The 17,221-nt window shown below is 41.2% G+C and overlaps 1 protein-coding gene across 2 annotated transcripts in view; it reads right to left on the bottom strand.

Moving 5' to 3' along the window:
- Window positions 1–17,221, bottom strand: part of LOC123815311 (ubiquinol-cytochrome-c reductase complex assembly factor 1) — a 96,765-nt gene that overhangs the window by 30,230 nt on the left and 49,314 nt on the right. For both annotated transcript variants that reach the window (XM_045833588.1, XM_045833587.1), the window contains one exon: window positions 16,520–16,628. In XM_045833588.1, the coding sequence (XP_045689544.1) occupies window positions 16,520–16,628 (109 nt within the window). The remainder of the gene's footprint in view (window positions 1–16,519; window positions 16,629–17,221) is intronic.

Below are 17,221 nucleotides of genomic sequence, written 5' to 3'. Positions count from 1 at the left end.
GCAGCGGGATGGGAAATATAATTAAGGCTACTATGGAGAGAATGATATTTCCTTATAAACAAATGAACAATGGATATCATGCTAGGAATCCAAATAACTCGATAAGACACAATATATGAGTTGCTCAAAAAGCTAAACACAGAGTCACCATATGACCCAGCAATTCCACACCTATGTATACTGTGCCCAAAATGAAAATGTATGTTCAGACAAACACTTGTATGTGAGTGTTCATAGCAGCATTATTTACAAAAGCCAGAAAAGGAAAACCACCCAAATGTCTCTCGACTGATGAATGGATGATAAAATGTGGTTTAATCCATATAAGACTAGCTCTAAAAAGTAATGAAGCACGAAAACATGCTACAATACAGATGAAACTTGAAAACACTATGCTAAGTGGCAGGACCCAGACATAAAAGGCCACATACAATATATAATTCCATTTACATGAAATGACCAGAACAGGCAAATCCACAGAGACAGAAAGTAGAGTAGCAGTTGCCAGGGGCTAGTGGGAAGGGGGAAAGGGGAGTGAATGCTAATGGGCGTGAAGTTTCTTTCTGAGGTGATGAAAATGTTTTGAAATTAGACAGTGGTGATGGTTGCCTAACATTGCAAATTTACCAAAAAAGCACATTTAAGATAGTGCATTTTATGGCTTATGAATTATACCTCCATTTTTAAAATAGATTTTCCAGAGAGAGACAGAGAAGCATTGATTTGTTGCTCCACTTATTTAAGCATCCACTGGTTGATTCCTGTATGTGCCCTGACCGGGGATCGAACCCACAACCTTGGTGTATTGGAATGAAGCTCTAATCAACTGAGCTTACCCAGGCATGGCTACCTCCATTTTTTAAAATGGGAAAAAAAAATGATACAACCTCTGCCTTCTAGGAGCTAACAATTTAACTTAGGACCAACATACAGAGACACTAAAGAACTCATAGGTTTAGCATTATGCAACAAGTGATGTTACATAAGTTAGAGGAAGAAGAAAACAATACTTTAATTAAAAATCTTAATGCTAATACTACATGCATAGTTTTCAGTAATGATCTTTTCAGGCAACACAAAGCAGTAGTTAAGAGCACGGGCTCTAGGGTCTGGCAGGCTAGGGTTCTAGTCCGGGATGCCATATGTACTGTGAAAGCCTGATTAAGTCACCTGACTGGCAGGCTAAATAGCGGCCTTCCAAAAGATATTTGCACACTAATTCCTGGAATCTATGAATGTTACCTTATAAAGCAGAGAAGGATTTTCTATTGTGACTAGATTAAGGATCTTCAGACAGGGTGAGTATCCTGGATTATCCAGGTGGGTCCTAAATGTAATCACATATATGCTCATAAAAGGGAGGCAGAGGGCACTCAAACCCAGGCAGAAGAGGACAAGGCAACATGACCACAGAGGTAGAAACCGGAGTGATGTGGCCACAAGCCAAGGAATGCCAGCAGCCACCAGAAACTGGAAGGGGCAAGGAGCAAATTCTTACCCAGAGCCTCCAGAAGGAGCATGACCTTGCTAACACCTTGGTTCCAGCTCAGTGAAACTGATTTCTGGCCTCCAAAACTTTGAAAGAATAAATTTCTAATATTCTAAGCCACTGAGTTGGTGGTAAGCTGTTATAGCAGTTGCAGGGAATCAATACACCAAATTCTCAGAGCTTTAGTTTCTTCTGTAAAATGAAGATGGAAATATTACCTATCTCACAGGTAAGATTGTTGTAAAATGTAAAATTCAAATGGTGCTTATAAAGTACGCCGCAAAGAGGGCATGCTCAGTAAATGTTCGCTGTTATTCCCGGTGAGCCCTGTTTCTGCATCATGCTGAAATCCTCAACTTCCACACGGCACTAGCCCACGTCCATCCAGACCCTGCTCTTGTTAGCAGGGAGGGCTGGCAATGAGGAGGCTTGAGTTCTTGTTCTTCAGCGGGTTTCTAACATACACTTACTCAGCTCTCCCAGAGCCAGTTTTTCCATCAGTTAAAAATGAAGCTCAGACAAGAGCAGTGGCTCTCAAACTGAAGGAATTGTTAAAACACAGACTGTTGGGTCCCACTTCCAGATTTCCTGATCAGCAGACCCAAGGTGGGGCCCCAGTGTTAACAGCCTAAGGTCCTCCGGGAACATCTAATAGATGGAACACTCCGATAATAAACACTGCTGTATCAGGCTGAAAGAGCCTTAAAACTAAATTCCTTTCCTAGGGAGAGAGTGGGGGATGAGAGTATGACTATGAGGTATATGGTAAAGGCTAGTTTTAACTCTTGAACTAACCAGAATGAAAACTCGTAAGCAAAGGTGGGAACAGGAAGAGGCTGTCCCCTTATCCAACAGGCTGGCTCCGTTTTAATTTATCTTAATCCCACCTTTCTGCCTTTTCACCATCCCCCTCCTCCTCCCGCTCTCCTCTAGAAACACATCTAGGTGTCTCCTGAATTCATTTATTGGCTTCGCTGTGCACAGCATAATACCGCCTTTGTTAGTCTCCCGGCCCAGCCTCTCCAAGCTCCGTGTTCAGTCTCCATGTTCCTCTACTCTTAAAAAAACATAAGCAAGGAGTCTCTGAAAAATAATTGTAAAATCAACTAAGGCAAATTCAGACGATGTGGAGACGCTCAGACTCTAAATGTTGGAAAAAGAAACAAATTCAGAACATTGTTAGCATTCTCATCTGTCTTTTTTCCCCCCTTAATCTCTATTAGTTCTGTGGCGTAGGAAACCTCTGCCGTATTAGATTAGACACTCTGAATAAAGGGGCCTCAGGCCTGGGACCGCGCTGCAGAAATGGAATGCTTCTAGATCCAAGAAAAGCTGTCCTCCTGGCCTTCAGAAGCCCCTGGTAACACAGCAGGGGAGATGGAAGCTGCCACGAGGTTGATTTGGGGAGATGTCATGGTATGGCAAAGTGGAGCCTGGACTCGGGGTGGGCATACCCTCGTTTGGGTCCCTATCCTGCTGTTTCCTAGCTGCATGACCTCAGGCAAACCAATGAATTTTCTGGGCTGCCATTTCCTCACTACAGAAATGAGAGGGTGGGAAGAGATCCATGGCCTTTAACTGGAGATGAGCATCAGAGACCTTTTGGGGAGACTTTTCAAACTATACGCAACTGAGCTCCTTCCAATTGAGAACCATTTCATGAAAGAATCTCTGAGACACCCAATACACTAACATTACTGGGGGTGTTGGGAGCAGCTTCTTGGAGGAGGTGCAAGCCAGCTGTGTCCTACAGTGTCATGAGCAGAGGAGGCAGAGGTTAAGACACTTCAGACAGAGGGAAGAGAATAAACAAAAGCCCGGACCCATAAAAGAGCATGGCAGCCTGTGGCATGGGTGAAAAGGTGGCATGAGTGGAACACATGTTTGAGTGTACTTGTGCATGTACCTACTCGTGAAAAAGTTGTGTGTGGGTGGAGTTTGTTTGAAATTAGAGTTGAAAGACAGGCTGGGGCCAGAATATGAAGATTCTTCACCCTCCCCCGCCCCACCCCAGTTTTCCATTTTAAGAATTTCAAACATTTTTTTTAAAAGATGTAAAATAGCCCTGGCTGGCGTAGCTCAATGGATTGAGCGCGAGCTGTAAACCAAAGTGTCGCAGGTTCGATTCCCAGTCAGGGCACATGCCTAGGTTGCAGGCCACGGCCCCTAGCAACCGCACATTGATGTTTCTCTCTCTCTCTCTCTCTCTTTCTCCCTCCCTTCCCTCTCTAAAAATAAATAAATAAAATCTTAAAAGACAAAAAAAAGAAAACACAATAAATAATTTTAAAAAAGATGTAAAATATAAAAATCTTATATAGTCTTTAGATTCACAGTTTATATTCTGTGACATTTGCTTTATATCCCTCTACAGCTGACCCTTAAACTATGTGGCTTGAACTTTGCGAGTCCACTTACATGCATATATTTTCCAGCAAACACTGTAAATGTATTTTCCCTTCTGTACGCTTTTCTTAATAACATTTTCTTTTCTCTAGCTTACTTTACTGTAAGAACTCAGTGTATAATACATACAACATACAAAATGGGTGCTAATCGACAGTTTCCATTATCAGGAAGGCTTCCTGTCAACAGCAGTTACATTTGAGGGGTGTCAAACGCTGCATGTGGATCTCTGACTGCGCACGGCCCGAGGGAGCCGTCGGCGCCCCCAGCACCCCACTGTTCAAGGGCCAATGTCACACATGTCTATACACACATCCTTTTTTCTTTTGCTAAATCATCTGAAGAGAGTTGCAAAGAAAAGCTTTCACCCCAAAATACTTCAGCATGTATCTTCTAAGAACAAGCATATTCTCCTGCATAACTGTGAGGATTCTCCCACATGCCATTGCTAAGAAGTTTGAATTTTGTCCTGTACATGCTGAGAGCCCTCACAGATTTCTAGACAGAGAAGGGATATATTCAGATGTGGGATTTAGAAAGAAAACCTGTTGTTGTTACATGATGAGAGGGCTTAATAGAGTGGGGAAAGTCTAGGAACTAGTTAACAGGCCATGAGCAACAAAAGAGAGAGGTAGTGAGCCCCAGCTGGTGTGGCTCAGTGGATTGAGTGCTGGCTTGGGAACCAAAGGGTCACTGGTTTGATTCCCAGTCAGGGCACATGCCTGGGTTGCAGGCCAGGTCACCAGTAAGGGACACTCAAGCGGTGACAACACATTGATGTTTCTCTCCCTCTCTTTCTCCCTCCCTCTCTCTCTAAAGATAAATAAATAAAATGAGAGAGAGAGAGGGCGAAGATTGACATGAAACAATGGAGCAGAGGAAGGGATCAAATCCAAAGATACCTTGGGAGGAACTCAGACAGGTCAGCTACATGCAGATGAGGCAGGAGTTGAGGATGATTCTAAGAACTCTAGCCTGGGGGACTGAATTGATGGTGATGACATCAGAAGTAAGGCAGGACACAGGAAGAAGAGTTCATGGAGCTATCCTTCCCTTGCCTGCTGAGTGAGACTTACTTAGAAGCATCAGTGACCTCTAAAAAGGAGGCGGGGGAAGTGGCTTTGGCTGTGCCTGATGCACACAGCTCTAAGCAGTATTATAACTATGGCACGAAAGACAATCAAATGGAACAGGGCACCCAGAGAGACTGGAGGCAAGAGATGTGATGGGTCGGAGAGGGGATGAGCTGAACTGGGAGTGCTTAGCTTCGGGAGCACTTAACCAGGAGTATTACAGAAAGGCAGGCCAGCGTCAGTGCACTGAGGCAGCCAGGGCCTCGAAAAATGGAATTAGGTCACTGTCTTTCTCGTAACTCCATGAGGTAAGCTGAAGATAACAAAAGGGGGTCAAACTGACTCACTTACTAACTCATCCGGTCAAGAAGCATTTACTGAATGCCTATGATGTACAAAACTCCATTTTTGGTACCGTAGGGACACAAATGTGCATTAGACCTCAGGAGCCTCGATCTATAGCTGAAGGTTAAAATGGCCACGAGAGAGACAAATGATCATGTGCACACGACTGGAGATTCATGCTTCATTTAAATTCAAACACAGAAAAGTTTATAAATTCTCTTTCGGGGAAACTCCTGAAATAGTGAATCCAGTACAGCGCTCCGGAGGAGAGGCACGTGAGCCATCATCAGACTGGCACGCTGGCTGCAAGCACCCAGGCATCCAATCAGTTGGAAAACCACCAAAGCACATACCGCTCACTAGTATACTCTTGCTACGTCTTAAAGCCCGGAGGTATGAAACTTGTGTAGGGAAAGGCATACATCTACTAGAAGTACATCTTCAGTCGGACGCTGCTGAAATTCATTAGCCAACCCCCAAAATGGAACTGCTCTGCCTTCTAAGAATTTAGCCTTCTCTCCCCTAATAAACAAGTATCCACTCCAACAGCTTAGGACATTTTTAAAACTTTCAAAAGGAGGATTCATATCTGAGAACGTACATTCTTATTGAAAGGGCTCAAGCCCAAGGGATTGCTCTGTATTTACTCTCCACCATTTATACCATTAACCACAAAAGCTATGCTGCATGGGAGTTAAACCTTAAAGTGGTTCTCACCTTTTAAAACAATACCTTTGGCAGTGAGTTTTAATTCTGAGCTAGAGATGCAAAGAATAGCGAAGTTTTTTATTTCATGGTAAAACAGAGGAGTTTGGTTGAAGATTTTTGTGGGAGGAGGGAGATGTGAGTAGAATTACAGAAGCCTGGAAGGAAATTCCTCCCCAAAACTGAAGTACTTGTAATTCTTATTTTTACCATCCTTTATAGATATAAAGCCTTTGTTAGTTTAGAAACATAAAATACCTTATGTATAAATTGGTTTTTTTAAATCAAATAATTCCATTAGAAGATGGAAAAGCATGGAAAAAGAAACCGAGAAAATGAGGGTAGAGAAAACAATATTTCATTTCTCTTTTTTCTTCCAATACTTAAGACTAAGAGCAAACAAATGTCCTCCAAATAAAAAAAGGTACCTTCCCATCCCGCTTTTTCCAGCACTTATAATAGGCTTCCAAAACTGTCTTCTTTCATGGGATAGTCACTGGACATGCATTCAGCCAAGGGGCAATGACAACCGCTTTGGAGAATACAAAGACGGATGTATATGATCCCATTCCTCCCCACCCCTGCCCCCCAATACACCTGGAAGGCAGTCAACATACATGAATGACAACGATACAAACAGAAACAGTGAAGACCAGAAGAAGAATACACATAAATTACTATGGCACTTCCAGCTACAGGAGACTGGGACTGGCTTCCAGTTTGGGGTGAAGGGATGTGGAGAGTTAGGGTAATCTAGGTTTATGTACCACATGAGGAAAGACACAAGACAGGAAGAGCAAGGCATTCAGCTTGGCTGGAGCAAAGAATGTGAAGCAAGGATGGGATGTGATATTCAGTGAGTGCTTATTATGTTCTAGGCACATATGCTGGAAGGTTTTACATATTCAAGGTTCAAGAAGAGCTAAGGGAAATGAGTTTGGAAAAGTAGTCTGGAGTATGATCCCAGAGAACCTTGCAAAGAAAATGCTGGTACTGAAAAGCAAAGCAGAACTTTACAAAGGAGTCCAGTTCAGCCCTAAGCTCCTCCACCTCTTCCAGGGCCCTCTGCACCATCCCATCCAACAGCTCTGCTCCAGAGAGAGCAGGAGACCCTGAAGTGACAGGCAGTTCATCATTATTCTGGAATGGTGCTAGCAAAAAATCACCTGGAGTCCCGCTGAGGCAACTGGCACGCCAGGGACCCCTGATAAAGATAAACTTGCATTTTCTCAACTACAACCCACCCCACCCCTTCCCACCTAGTCTCCAGGGCTTGGAAAGCTTTTAAACCTGCTCATTGTAAGCCACAAGGTGGAGATGTCTGGCAGGACAGAACTGAGAGGAAGTCGTTTGGCCAGCCTAAGGTTACCATTAACACTTTGAGCCACTGCCTTGAGCTAATTTTTATGTTTGTTTTTTAAGTTTGGTTGAAATGTCACAAATGGAAAAATTAAGTAAAGTGCCCCGTTAGCCACAAGACTGGACACACCTGGCTGCAAACCCAGCAAAAGAAACTTACTTCATTAGTAGGAGAGGCAGAAAGTGAAATTTACATCTGAAATCTGCCTGCACCAGGAGAAAGCTGAGGCCAAAGGCGCTGTCTGTTTTTACAGCTGTGTCAGGTCTTAGTTCTCTGCTCTTACCAACACTCAGGAGTGAGGCAAGGACCCAAGGAAAAATGGTCTCCAACCTCTTCAGCTGCAACGCAGCTCACAAAGGTTTTTAAGAACCAGTTAATGAAATAAAACAAGACCAGATGAGGTGATATAATGAACTTTATTTCCACAGCTAATTTATATGTTTAAATCCCAAATAATGTTTTTTTAAAAAGTCAGAACACTCTAAATTACTGATGTGATTTTTGTAACCTCAAATTTAACACTCGCTTTTTATACCAGCTTCACTGAAGATATATATATGAGTCTGCCTCATTTTGCACAATAGCTGGGCTACTAAAAAGCAGATAAAAAGCAAATCTTTATAAAATAAAAATTTTCCCACCAAATCAGACTGGGATTCTAATTTCTAAGGAGTCCCTGATTCAAATGTCTGATTTATCACTAATTTGCAAGTGGCTCTGTTAATTCTCAATCTTCCCCACACCAATCCACTCAGGTAAAGTAATAGCTTCTAAGAATTCTTTGGCACAAGAAAAATCACTACTACAGTGATCAGTCTTATAAATTCTACTTTTCATATGGATTTTCTTAAAAATGTACACCAGGGATGCCAAATAACACAGATAGATCTGCAAATTACTGCCTTTAAATCATAGGTTTTCAAAGCCTGAAAAGAAACCTGAAAATCATGTAGCCCACTATCATGTTTTTTTGCGTACTTTTTTTAATGAAAAACTGAAGCACGAAGGAGGAAAGACTTCCCAGCTCTGGTCAGAACCAGGCCAGAGGGGCTCCCTAGTACCTGCTACTTTCTCCAGCCATGTGTCCCTACCTGTCCTGTTTCTTTAGGTTTTACACACACAGACGTCTGGTATCCCCTCTACATATACACACACACAACCACACTCACAACTTAGAAGTGGTTAGTATATTATTTTCTTGCCTGTTTAAAGGTGGCTGCTTATACCATGAGATTGGAAAGGGAGAATCAAGTCAATTATGATAGAAAAGCAGTAACAATGATTCCCCAGTTCTTCCAAATCTCTATTATTCTTAAGTCACCATCTTTTATTTATAGTCTTTGTAACTAAACTAGAGCATGGCATTTCCCCTCATGCAGGCAAATTAAAGAGTCTGTCTTTAGGGAGTATTATGCACATCAAAACCTTGCTATTCACCCTGGCTGGATGGCTCAGCTGGTTGGAGCATCGTCCTGTATACCAAACCGTTGTGGGTCCAAGTCCCTGTCAGAGCACTTGGGTTGCAGGTTAGGTCCCCAAGTCAGGGCTCATCCGAGAAGGCAACTGAAAGATGTTTGTTTCTTTCTCACAATGATGTTTCTCTCTCTCTCTCTCTCAAATCAATGAAACATAACTTTGGGTGAGGAATAACAACAACAACAACAACAAAAATACCTTGCTAGTCAAAGTGCGGTTGCCCCTTCCTTACTCTACCGGTGGTACTGGCATCACCAAGCTTTTCAGAAATGTGGACTCTCTAGCCCTATCTCAAATCTACTGAATCAGAATTTATATTTTAACAAGATCCCAGGTGAATTTTAGACATGCTAAAGTTTGAGAAACACTGATCTAACACATTTTTCTATAGGCACTATATCTAGAATAATTCAGACAGAAAAAAATGGTTGAATAAAATGGAAGAGAAAAAAGGAGGAAAGACTAATTCTTATAGGAGGACTACATGAGTATACACCTGGACCAGAGACTAATAAATAAAGTATGATTTATCTGATAAATAAGTGGGCTTTAAAACAATTTCAGAGGCTGAAGTTCAATTTATTCATCCAATGTTAACTGTGTAAGCAAAAAAACTGTGGATAACACAACTTTATAAAGCACACAGTCAAGCAGAAGGAATGAACACCATAAAGTAATACACCAGAAGGCTCAAAGTGTTGAACATTGTGATGGAGATATAGATGGAGGTCCAAAAGGAAACTCATGGAGGTGAGGCCACTAAAAGATTCCTATGGTCCAAAAGTCAATAATATGGCTCATTAAGCTATTCAGGTCTGGGGCAAACTGTGGCCCACGTGTCTCTAGTGGTCCAACTTCCAGCAGAGTTTAGTCAACAGTGATAAGAAAAACAAAGCTAAATAATAGAAGAGCCACCGTGTAACTGCATGGCAGTCAGCCAAGGCTTTGGCTGGCCAGAAGGTATCATTGATCATCATTAAATGGGATGCTATGAACCCTGGCTGGTTTGGCTTAGTGGGCTGGGCGTCATCCTGCAAAGCAGAAGGTTGTCTGTTTGATTCCTGGCTAGAGCACATGCCTGGGTTGTGGGTTTGGTCCCCACTCAGGGCGCGTACAAGAGGTAACCGATTAATGTTTTTCTCAAACATCGATGTTTCTCTCCCTCTCTTTCTTCCTCCCTTCCCCTCCCTCTAAAAATAAATAAATAAAATCCTTAAAGGGGGATGCTTTGAGACTGCCCGCACTACCCTATGTACAGAGATGGGTAGTAAGTATTTGAGAGCATGTGGAACACTCTGCTGGATGAATATCTTAAGACTGCTGATCCCATTCTGGGCAGCTAAGACAGCAGAAAGCGTGATAGTGAAAAAAATGAAAAAGGAACCAAAGAGCACAATTACAAAGACAGATGAATACTGACTCCAAGATAGGTGATGATGATAATGGCAACAGCTAAAACTCTGATAGATCATCTTCTTAGAATGAACAGAAATGGCAACGGTCTGTTTTCCCAAAGAAAGACACATAAATGCCAATGAAGTGTTCTATAGGTGAACCCATGTCCGCTGTGCTTCCTGTACAAGCAGATCCTCTGATGACATGAGAATTTGAAAATACCCTGAACCCAGACTCTCAGTAGGCAACCATCATGTCCATAAGTTAGTCTCAAAGACTACAATTTTATGCACACAGTAAGCACAGGAAACCACTGGGCAGTAACATAGGAGTATGTGAAAATAATTACAGTAATTAAAGCGTGGGTGAAGACTGCCCACTTAACTCCCATGCAGCATGGAAAAATCTCCTGGACATTATTATTGAGTGAAAAAGAGAAAGTTGCATGTAAGTACATAGAAGATCATATCATATATAATAAAATATGTATGCACAAAATGAATACTACAAATTTTCTATAGAAAACATAGGAAAATGTTTTAAAAGATATATACCAAAGTAAAACAGTGATTACTTCTTGAAAGGAAATAATTGGCCAGGATAAAGACTGATGATTACAGGGATTTTAGTCTTAGTTAAAACACTTGGCAGCTCCAGCCAAGATGGTGGCATAGGTAAACATGACCTCTTCGCACAACCACATCAAAACTACAATTAAAATATAGAACAACCATCACTCAGAACCATCAGAAATCGAGCTGAATGGAAGTCCTACAACTACGGAATTAAAGAAACCACATCCATCCAGACTGGTAGGAGGTATGGAGACACAGAACAGGCTAGTCCCTCACCCACGTGTGGAGGATAAAAATCCAGAAGGGATATCTCTGGGGTGAGGAGTCCCAGCCCAACACCAGGCCCTCCAGCCCAGGATTCCAGCACCAGGAAGATAAGTCTCCATAACTTCTGGCTGCAAAAACCAGCAGGGATTGAGTCAGTGGAAGAAATTTCTGGAGCCCCAAGCAGTTTCCCTTAAAGAACCCACACACAGGTTTACTCAGACTCACTTCCTCTGAGCTCCAGCACTGGGGAGCAGCTTGAAAGGCACCAGTGGCAAACAGGAAGAAACTGAAGTGTCTGGAATCAAGGCAAGAGCTGGAAGACAGCTTTTTCTCAGAAGCAAGGCAGACAGAGACCGCTGCCCCTTTTCTGAACACTCCCCTACAGAGCCACAGAACTGGCAGGCTGCTACTATATCTGAGACTCCATCAACCTGGCTAACATTGTTTGCCCTGCCCTAAAGACTCAGTCCTACTCAACTTATGGGCCCACCCAAGCTGCTTCCCCATATAAATGACTGGCCTTGGCTCATGCTTCACAACTTCCTAAATCCTTTCAAACAAGCAAAAGCTAGCCTCAGTGAGCCCCCAGCCCCCATACCTCTTGCTAAGTGGCCCCTGCCCAGCACTAGCGGCAGCCAGCCTAGATTCACAGCTTGGCTTTGCCTGGGAATCTCCAAGCCCAGCACAAGTACCAGCCATCTCAGATCACTTTATAGCTCAGGCACAGTGTCCATGGGCAGAACACAGCTGGGGGCTGACCGTGCCCTGCACCACCCAGGAAACCCCAGAGCACCTGTGCCCCCACCCAGTTGACAGCTACAGACCACACTGAAGCACCACCACCCTGCCCCCACATTGCTGATCCTCCACAGAGAGCAGAGGTTGGTGGTCAGTGGTCAGAGCCAGACCTTGCAGCCTGGGTAAAATCCCTCTCATTGACCTACCAGCAATCAAGGCTCAACTATAAGAAGAGGGTGTACTCAGCTCACACAAAGGGTGCACCTCAAGTATTCAGCTTCAGTAATAGGGAGGTTGTGCCACTGGACCCTACAGGACATCTACTACATCAGGCTACTTTACCAAGACAGAGAGTCATAGCAGCTCTACCTAATACACAGAAACAAACACAGGGAGGCTGCCAAAATGAGGAGACAAAGAAATATGGTCCAAATAAGAGAACAAATCAAAACTCTAAAAAAAGAACTAAACAAAATAGATATAAGCAATCTATCAGATGCAGAGTTCAAAACACCAGTTATAAGGATGCTCAAGGAACTTAGGACTTCAACAGCATAAAAAAGATCCAGTCAGAAATAAAGGATACACTAATTGAAATAAAGAACAATTTACAGGGAACCAACAGTAGAGTGAATGGAGCTGAGAATCAAATATCAATGATTTGGAACATAAGGAAGCAAAAACCAACCAATCAGAACAACAAAAAGAAAAAAGAATCCAAAAAAAGAGGTTAGTATAAGCAGCCTCTGGGACAACCTCAAGCATTCCAACATTTGCATGAATGGGGTGCCAGAAGAAAAGAAATAACAAGAAATTAGAAATTTATTTGAAAAAATAATGAAAGAAAACTTCCCAAATTTATTTGAAAAAATAATGAAAGAAAACTTCAGTGAAGGAAATAGACATGCAAGTCCAAGAAGCCACAGAGAATCCCAAACAAGATGGTTGCAAAGAGGCCCACTCCAAGACACATCATAATTAAAACATCAAAGGTTAAAAATAAAGAGAGAATCTTAAAAGCAGCAAGAGAAAAGGGACTACTTTAGGGGAATTCCTATAAGACTGACAGCTGATTTCTCACAAGAAACTTTGCAGGCAAAAGGGATTGGCAAGAAATATTCAAAGTCATGAAAAGCAGGGACCTACAGCCAAGATTGCTCTACCCAGCAAAGATAGTCTTTAGAGTCAAAGGGCAAATAAAGAGCTTCCCAGACAAGAAAAAACTAAAGGAGTTCATCATCATGAAACCATTATTATATGAAATGTTAGAAGGACTTATTTAAGAAAAAGATCAAAACTATGAGCAATAAAATGGCAATAAATACATATCTTTGAATAAATGAATCTAAAAAACAAACTAAGCAAAAAAGAACAGAAACACAATCATGGATACAGAGAGCATTTTGATGGTTTCCAAATAGGAGTGTGTGAAGAGGTGAGGGGATTAAGAAGTACAAACTGGTAGTTACAGAATAGCCATGGAGATATAAAGTACAGTAAAGGAAATAGAGTAGTCAAAGAACCTATACGCATGACCTATAGATATGAACAACGGTGTGGGGATTGCCTGAGGGAGTGGGGGGTGCTGGAAGGAGAGGGGAAAGGGAGAAAAATTGGTACAACTGTAGCAGCATAATCAATAAAATATAGTTAAAATATTTTGAGTTTTGAAAGCAATTGTAAAGTAAAAACATACCTAGTATATATTAAGTAAAAAAAGCCAAGATGCAAAACAGTATGTATATAAGCCCACTTATGTTATGTGAAAAGAATATACAGTTATACATCTGTATATGTACAGAAAACAACTATAGAGATACTCATCAATTGTTAACAGTTATTACTTCTGGGAAGTTGGACTAGGGAAAAGACACTTATTTTTTACATTAAATGCTTTTCACTGTTTGACTTTTATTCTATTTATGACTTTTATAATACCTCCATAAATATTTTTTACCTCTCAATCTACAGAGAGAGCTCTGCTCTATAATAAAAGAAAACAAATTAACCCATTTTGTGACCCTGTCCGATGATTCTGCTTTACTTTAGATGCTTCCAAGCTGTGAGACAACACAATGAGAAAAAACAAAGAACTACAAGCTACTAAAACATGGTCTAGACACATAAAATACACAAAATACACAAAGGAAGAGAGTGTTATTTATATAACCAACTGTATTCTAATGTTTTGGTTTCATTTTTTCCATTGTCATCATTCTATGTCATATAAATACTATATATTCTCCTTTCTCAGCTTAACATTAAATGCACTAATGTGCCTTTTCAGTAGATAAGTTGACAAAGTATCCTAGGTTGTCAGTGATCGAGGAGCTTACTTTTCAGCTCCTGAGGACAGTGCCGGCCCCTTAACAGGGTCTTTTCGTCCAGACTAAATTGAAGGAGGACTGGTTCAAACACTGAAATCGGTGTCAAAGCAGTGTCCTTAAACTGGGTTATTATTTGATTTCTTCCATTCGTTCACCAAATCCATCCCTCCTACCACCATGACTTGGGTTTAATAATCCCATCTCTGTACACAGGATGCCCTCACACTGACAAACCTGGATAATACATGCAAACACAGAAGGTGTCTGTGCCATGTCAGTCTCCGCAGATGCAAAAGTGACTCTAGCTGAATTACTACTTGCATCAGTTGCATTTCACCTCTATCTAAAAGCAAGGCCATTCTATAAACTCAAAATAGATTAAAGACTTAAATGTAAGATTAAAACCATAAAACTCCTAGAAGAAAACTTAGGCAGTAAAATCTGACATTTCTCCTAGCAATATTTTTGCTGACATATACCCTTGGGCAACAGAAACAAAAAATAAAATAAAATAAATGGGTCTACATCAAACTAAAAAGTTTTTGCATAGCAAAGGAAACGATCAACAAAACAAAAAGACAACCCACTGAATAGGAAACGATATTCCCCAATGATACGTTCAAAAAGGGGTTAATGTCCAAAACTAAGAAAGAATTCATACAACTCAACACCAAAAAAACAATCAATCCAATTTAAAAATGAAAAGAAGACTCAAAGAGACACTTCCTCAAAGAAGATATACAGATGGCCAATATCTGTACCAAAAGATGTTCAATGTCACCAATCATGTTATTCTATAAACATGTATGACTTATAATACATCCATACACTTTGTTTACCTCTCAACCTTCGGAAAGAGCTTTGCTCTGTAGTTAATCAAATGAATCCATGCAAATTAAAACCACAATGAGATAGTACCTCATTCCTGTCAGAATGGCTATTATCAACAAATCAACAAACAACTAAGTGTTGACGAGGATATGGAGAAAAGTGAACCCTCGTGCACTGTTGGCGGGAACACAGACTGGTGCAGCCTCTGTGGAAAGCAGTATGGAGGTTCCTTGACCATTTAAAAATGGAGCTGCCGTACAACCCAGCAATTCCACTTCTGGGTATATATCCAAAGAAACTCAAAACACTAATTCACTGTAGCACTACTTGTAGTGCTCACTGCAGCATCACTTACAATAGCGAAGATATGGAAGTAACCCAAGTGCCCCAAAATAGACAAACGGATAAAAACATTGTAAATATATACAAAGGAATATTACTCAGCCATAAAAAAGAATTAAATCTTACCATTCACAACAATATGAACGGACTTAGAGAGTATTATGATAAGTGAAATAAATCAGACAGAGAAAGACAAATACCATATGATTTCATTTATATGTAGAATCTAAAGAACAAAATAAACAAACAAAAGAGAAACAAAGATACAGAGAACAGGCATAATGGTTGCCAGAGGGAAAGAGGGTTGAGGGGATGGGTGAAAAAGGTGAAGACATTAAGAAACTGGTAGTTACAAAATAATCATGAATATGTCAAGTACAGCATAGGGAATATAGTCAATGACATTGTTACATCTATGAGGGACCCAAAAAATGAAATTTATTTATAAAAAATTGTGCATTTATTCTTACACATTTAAACTTCAGTCATCTTCAAAGCACTCTCTTTTTGATGCAATACACCTATTGAGATGTTTTTGCACTGCTCATAACAGTTTTGATTCATCTATTGATTGATTTTGGTGCCTTTTTGTGCTTCTGCTATTTATTGTTTCACCTTTTCCATACCAGCAAAATGTTTCCCTTTAAGGGCTTTTTTCATTCAGGGAAACAAAATAAAGTTGCTCAGGGTGAGATTAGATGAATATGGAGAGGTCATGCTGGTTTTGGTCAAAAACTGCTGAATACTCAGCATGGTGTGGGCAGGTGTGCTCCCACATCACCCATCATGAAGTGGGCAAACACACTGAAAGAGTCTTCAAAAAATTCACTGAAGCCAAATGCAACCTCTCACCACAACACCAGCTGGTACAGATGGGTTCCTAGAATACTCACCTAGTACGGAAAGCCTATACTACAAGGCACCTACCCTTCAGAAGATAATTTGGGTTTTTTGGGGTCCCCCCTTACATGTATGTTGCCAGGTGGGTACTTGAAATTTCAGGGGGACCACTTTATAAAGTGTACAATTGTCTGCCACTACGCTGTACATCTGAAACTAATACAAAATAATATTAAATGTAAACTGTAATTGAAAAATAAAATAAAAGCAAGGCCATTCTAGAATACATCAAACTTCAACTCGACCTCTCACTGGGGCTTCCAGGACCACGTCCGACAGCAGTCACTTACCCCCATGACTCTGCCACGCTGCTCGACATCCTCCCACATAAAATGAACTATGATACGACACATGTATTTCCCAGTCCGGCCTTCCTGCTTCATCCGGACTAGGCACATCCTGGGTGGGAAGAAGACATAAAGAGTCACTGGCTGTTTGCATTTTTCACATCACACATGTCCACTGAAGGTCAGCTCATCTGAGCGATTTCAGCAGAGCACAGAATAAAAACATTAGAAGTAATTTTTTAAAAACTTTTGCTGAGGTGCCCTGACCAGTGTGGCTCAGCTGGTTGGACATCATCCCACAAAGTGAAAGGTCGCTGGTTCAATTCCCGGTCAGGGCACATGCCTGGGTGGTGCATTCAGTTCCCCTCTCAGGGTGTGTGCGAGAAGCAACCGATCGATGTTTCTCTCTCATACTGATGCTTCTCTCCCTCTCTTTCTCTCTCCCCTCCCCTCTCTCTAAAAATAAATAAAATCTTATAATAAAGGTTCTATGGAAAAATAAATAAATAAATAAAATCTTTAAAAAAAAAAGACTTTTACTGAGGTGTAACAGAGATACCATAAAGTATATAAATCATAAGTGTTCATATTATTCACACCCGTGTGAACACCACCCAGACCAAGATACGCACTACTCAGAAAATCCCTGAAGGCTCCCTCACACATGGAAGGGACGACTTGTAGAAGATAAGTCAGTCTGAAACC

Source organism: Phyllostomus hastatus, unplaced genomic scaffold (assembly GCF_019186645.2).
Source record: "Phyllostomus hastatus isolate PE091 unplaced genomic scaffold, TTU_PhHast_1.1 phas_contig_17, whole genome shotgun sequence".
In the NCBI taxonomy this organism is placed as follows: domain Eukaryota; kingdom Metazoa; phylum Chordata; class Mammalia; order Chiroptera; family Phyllostomidae; genus Phyllostomus; species Phyllostomus hastatus.
Note: the sequence above shows the minus strand (reverse complement) of the source record. Positions and strands in the feature narration are given on the sequence as shown.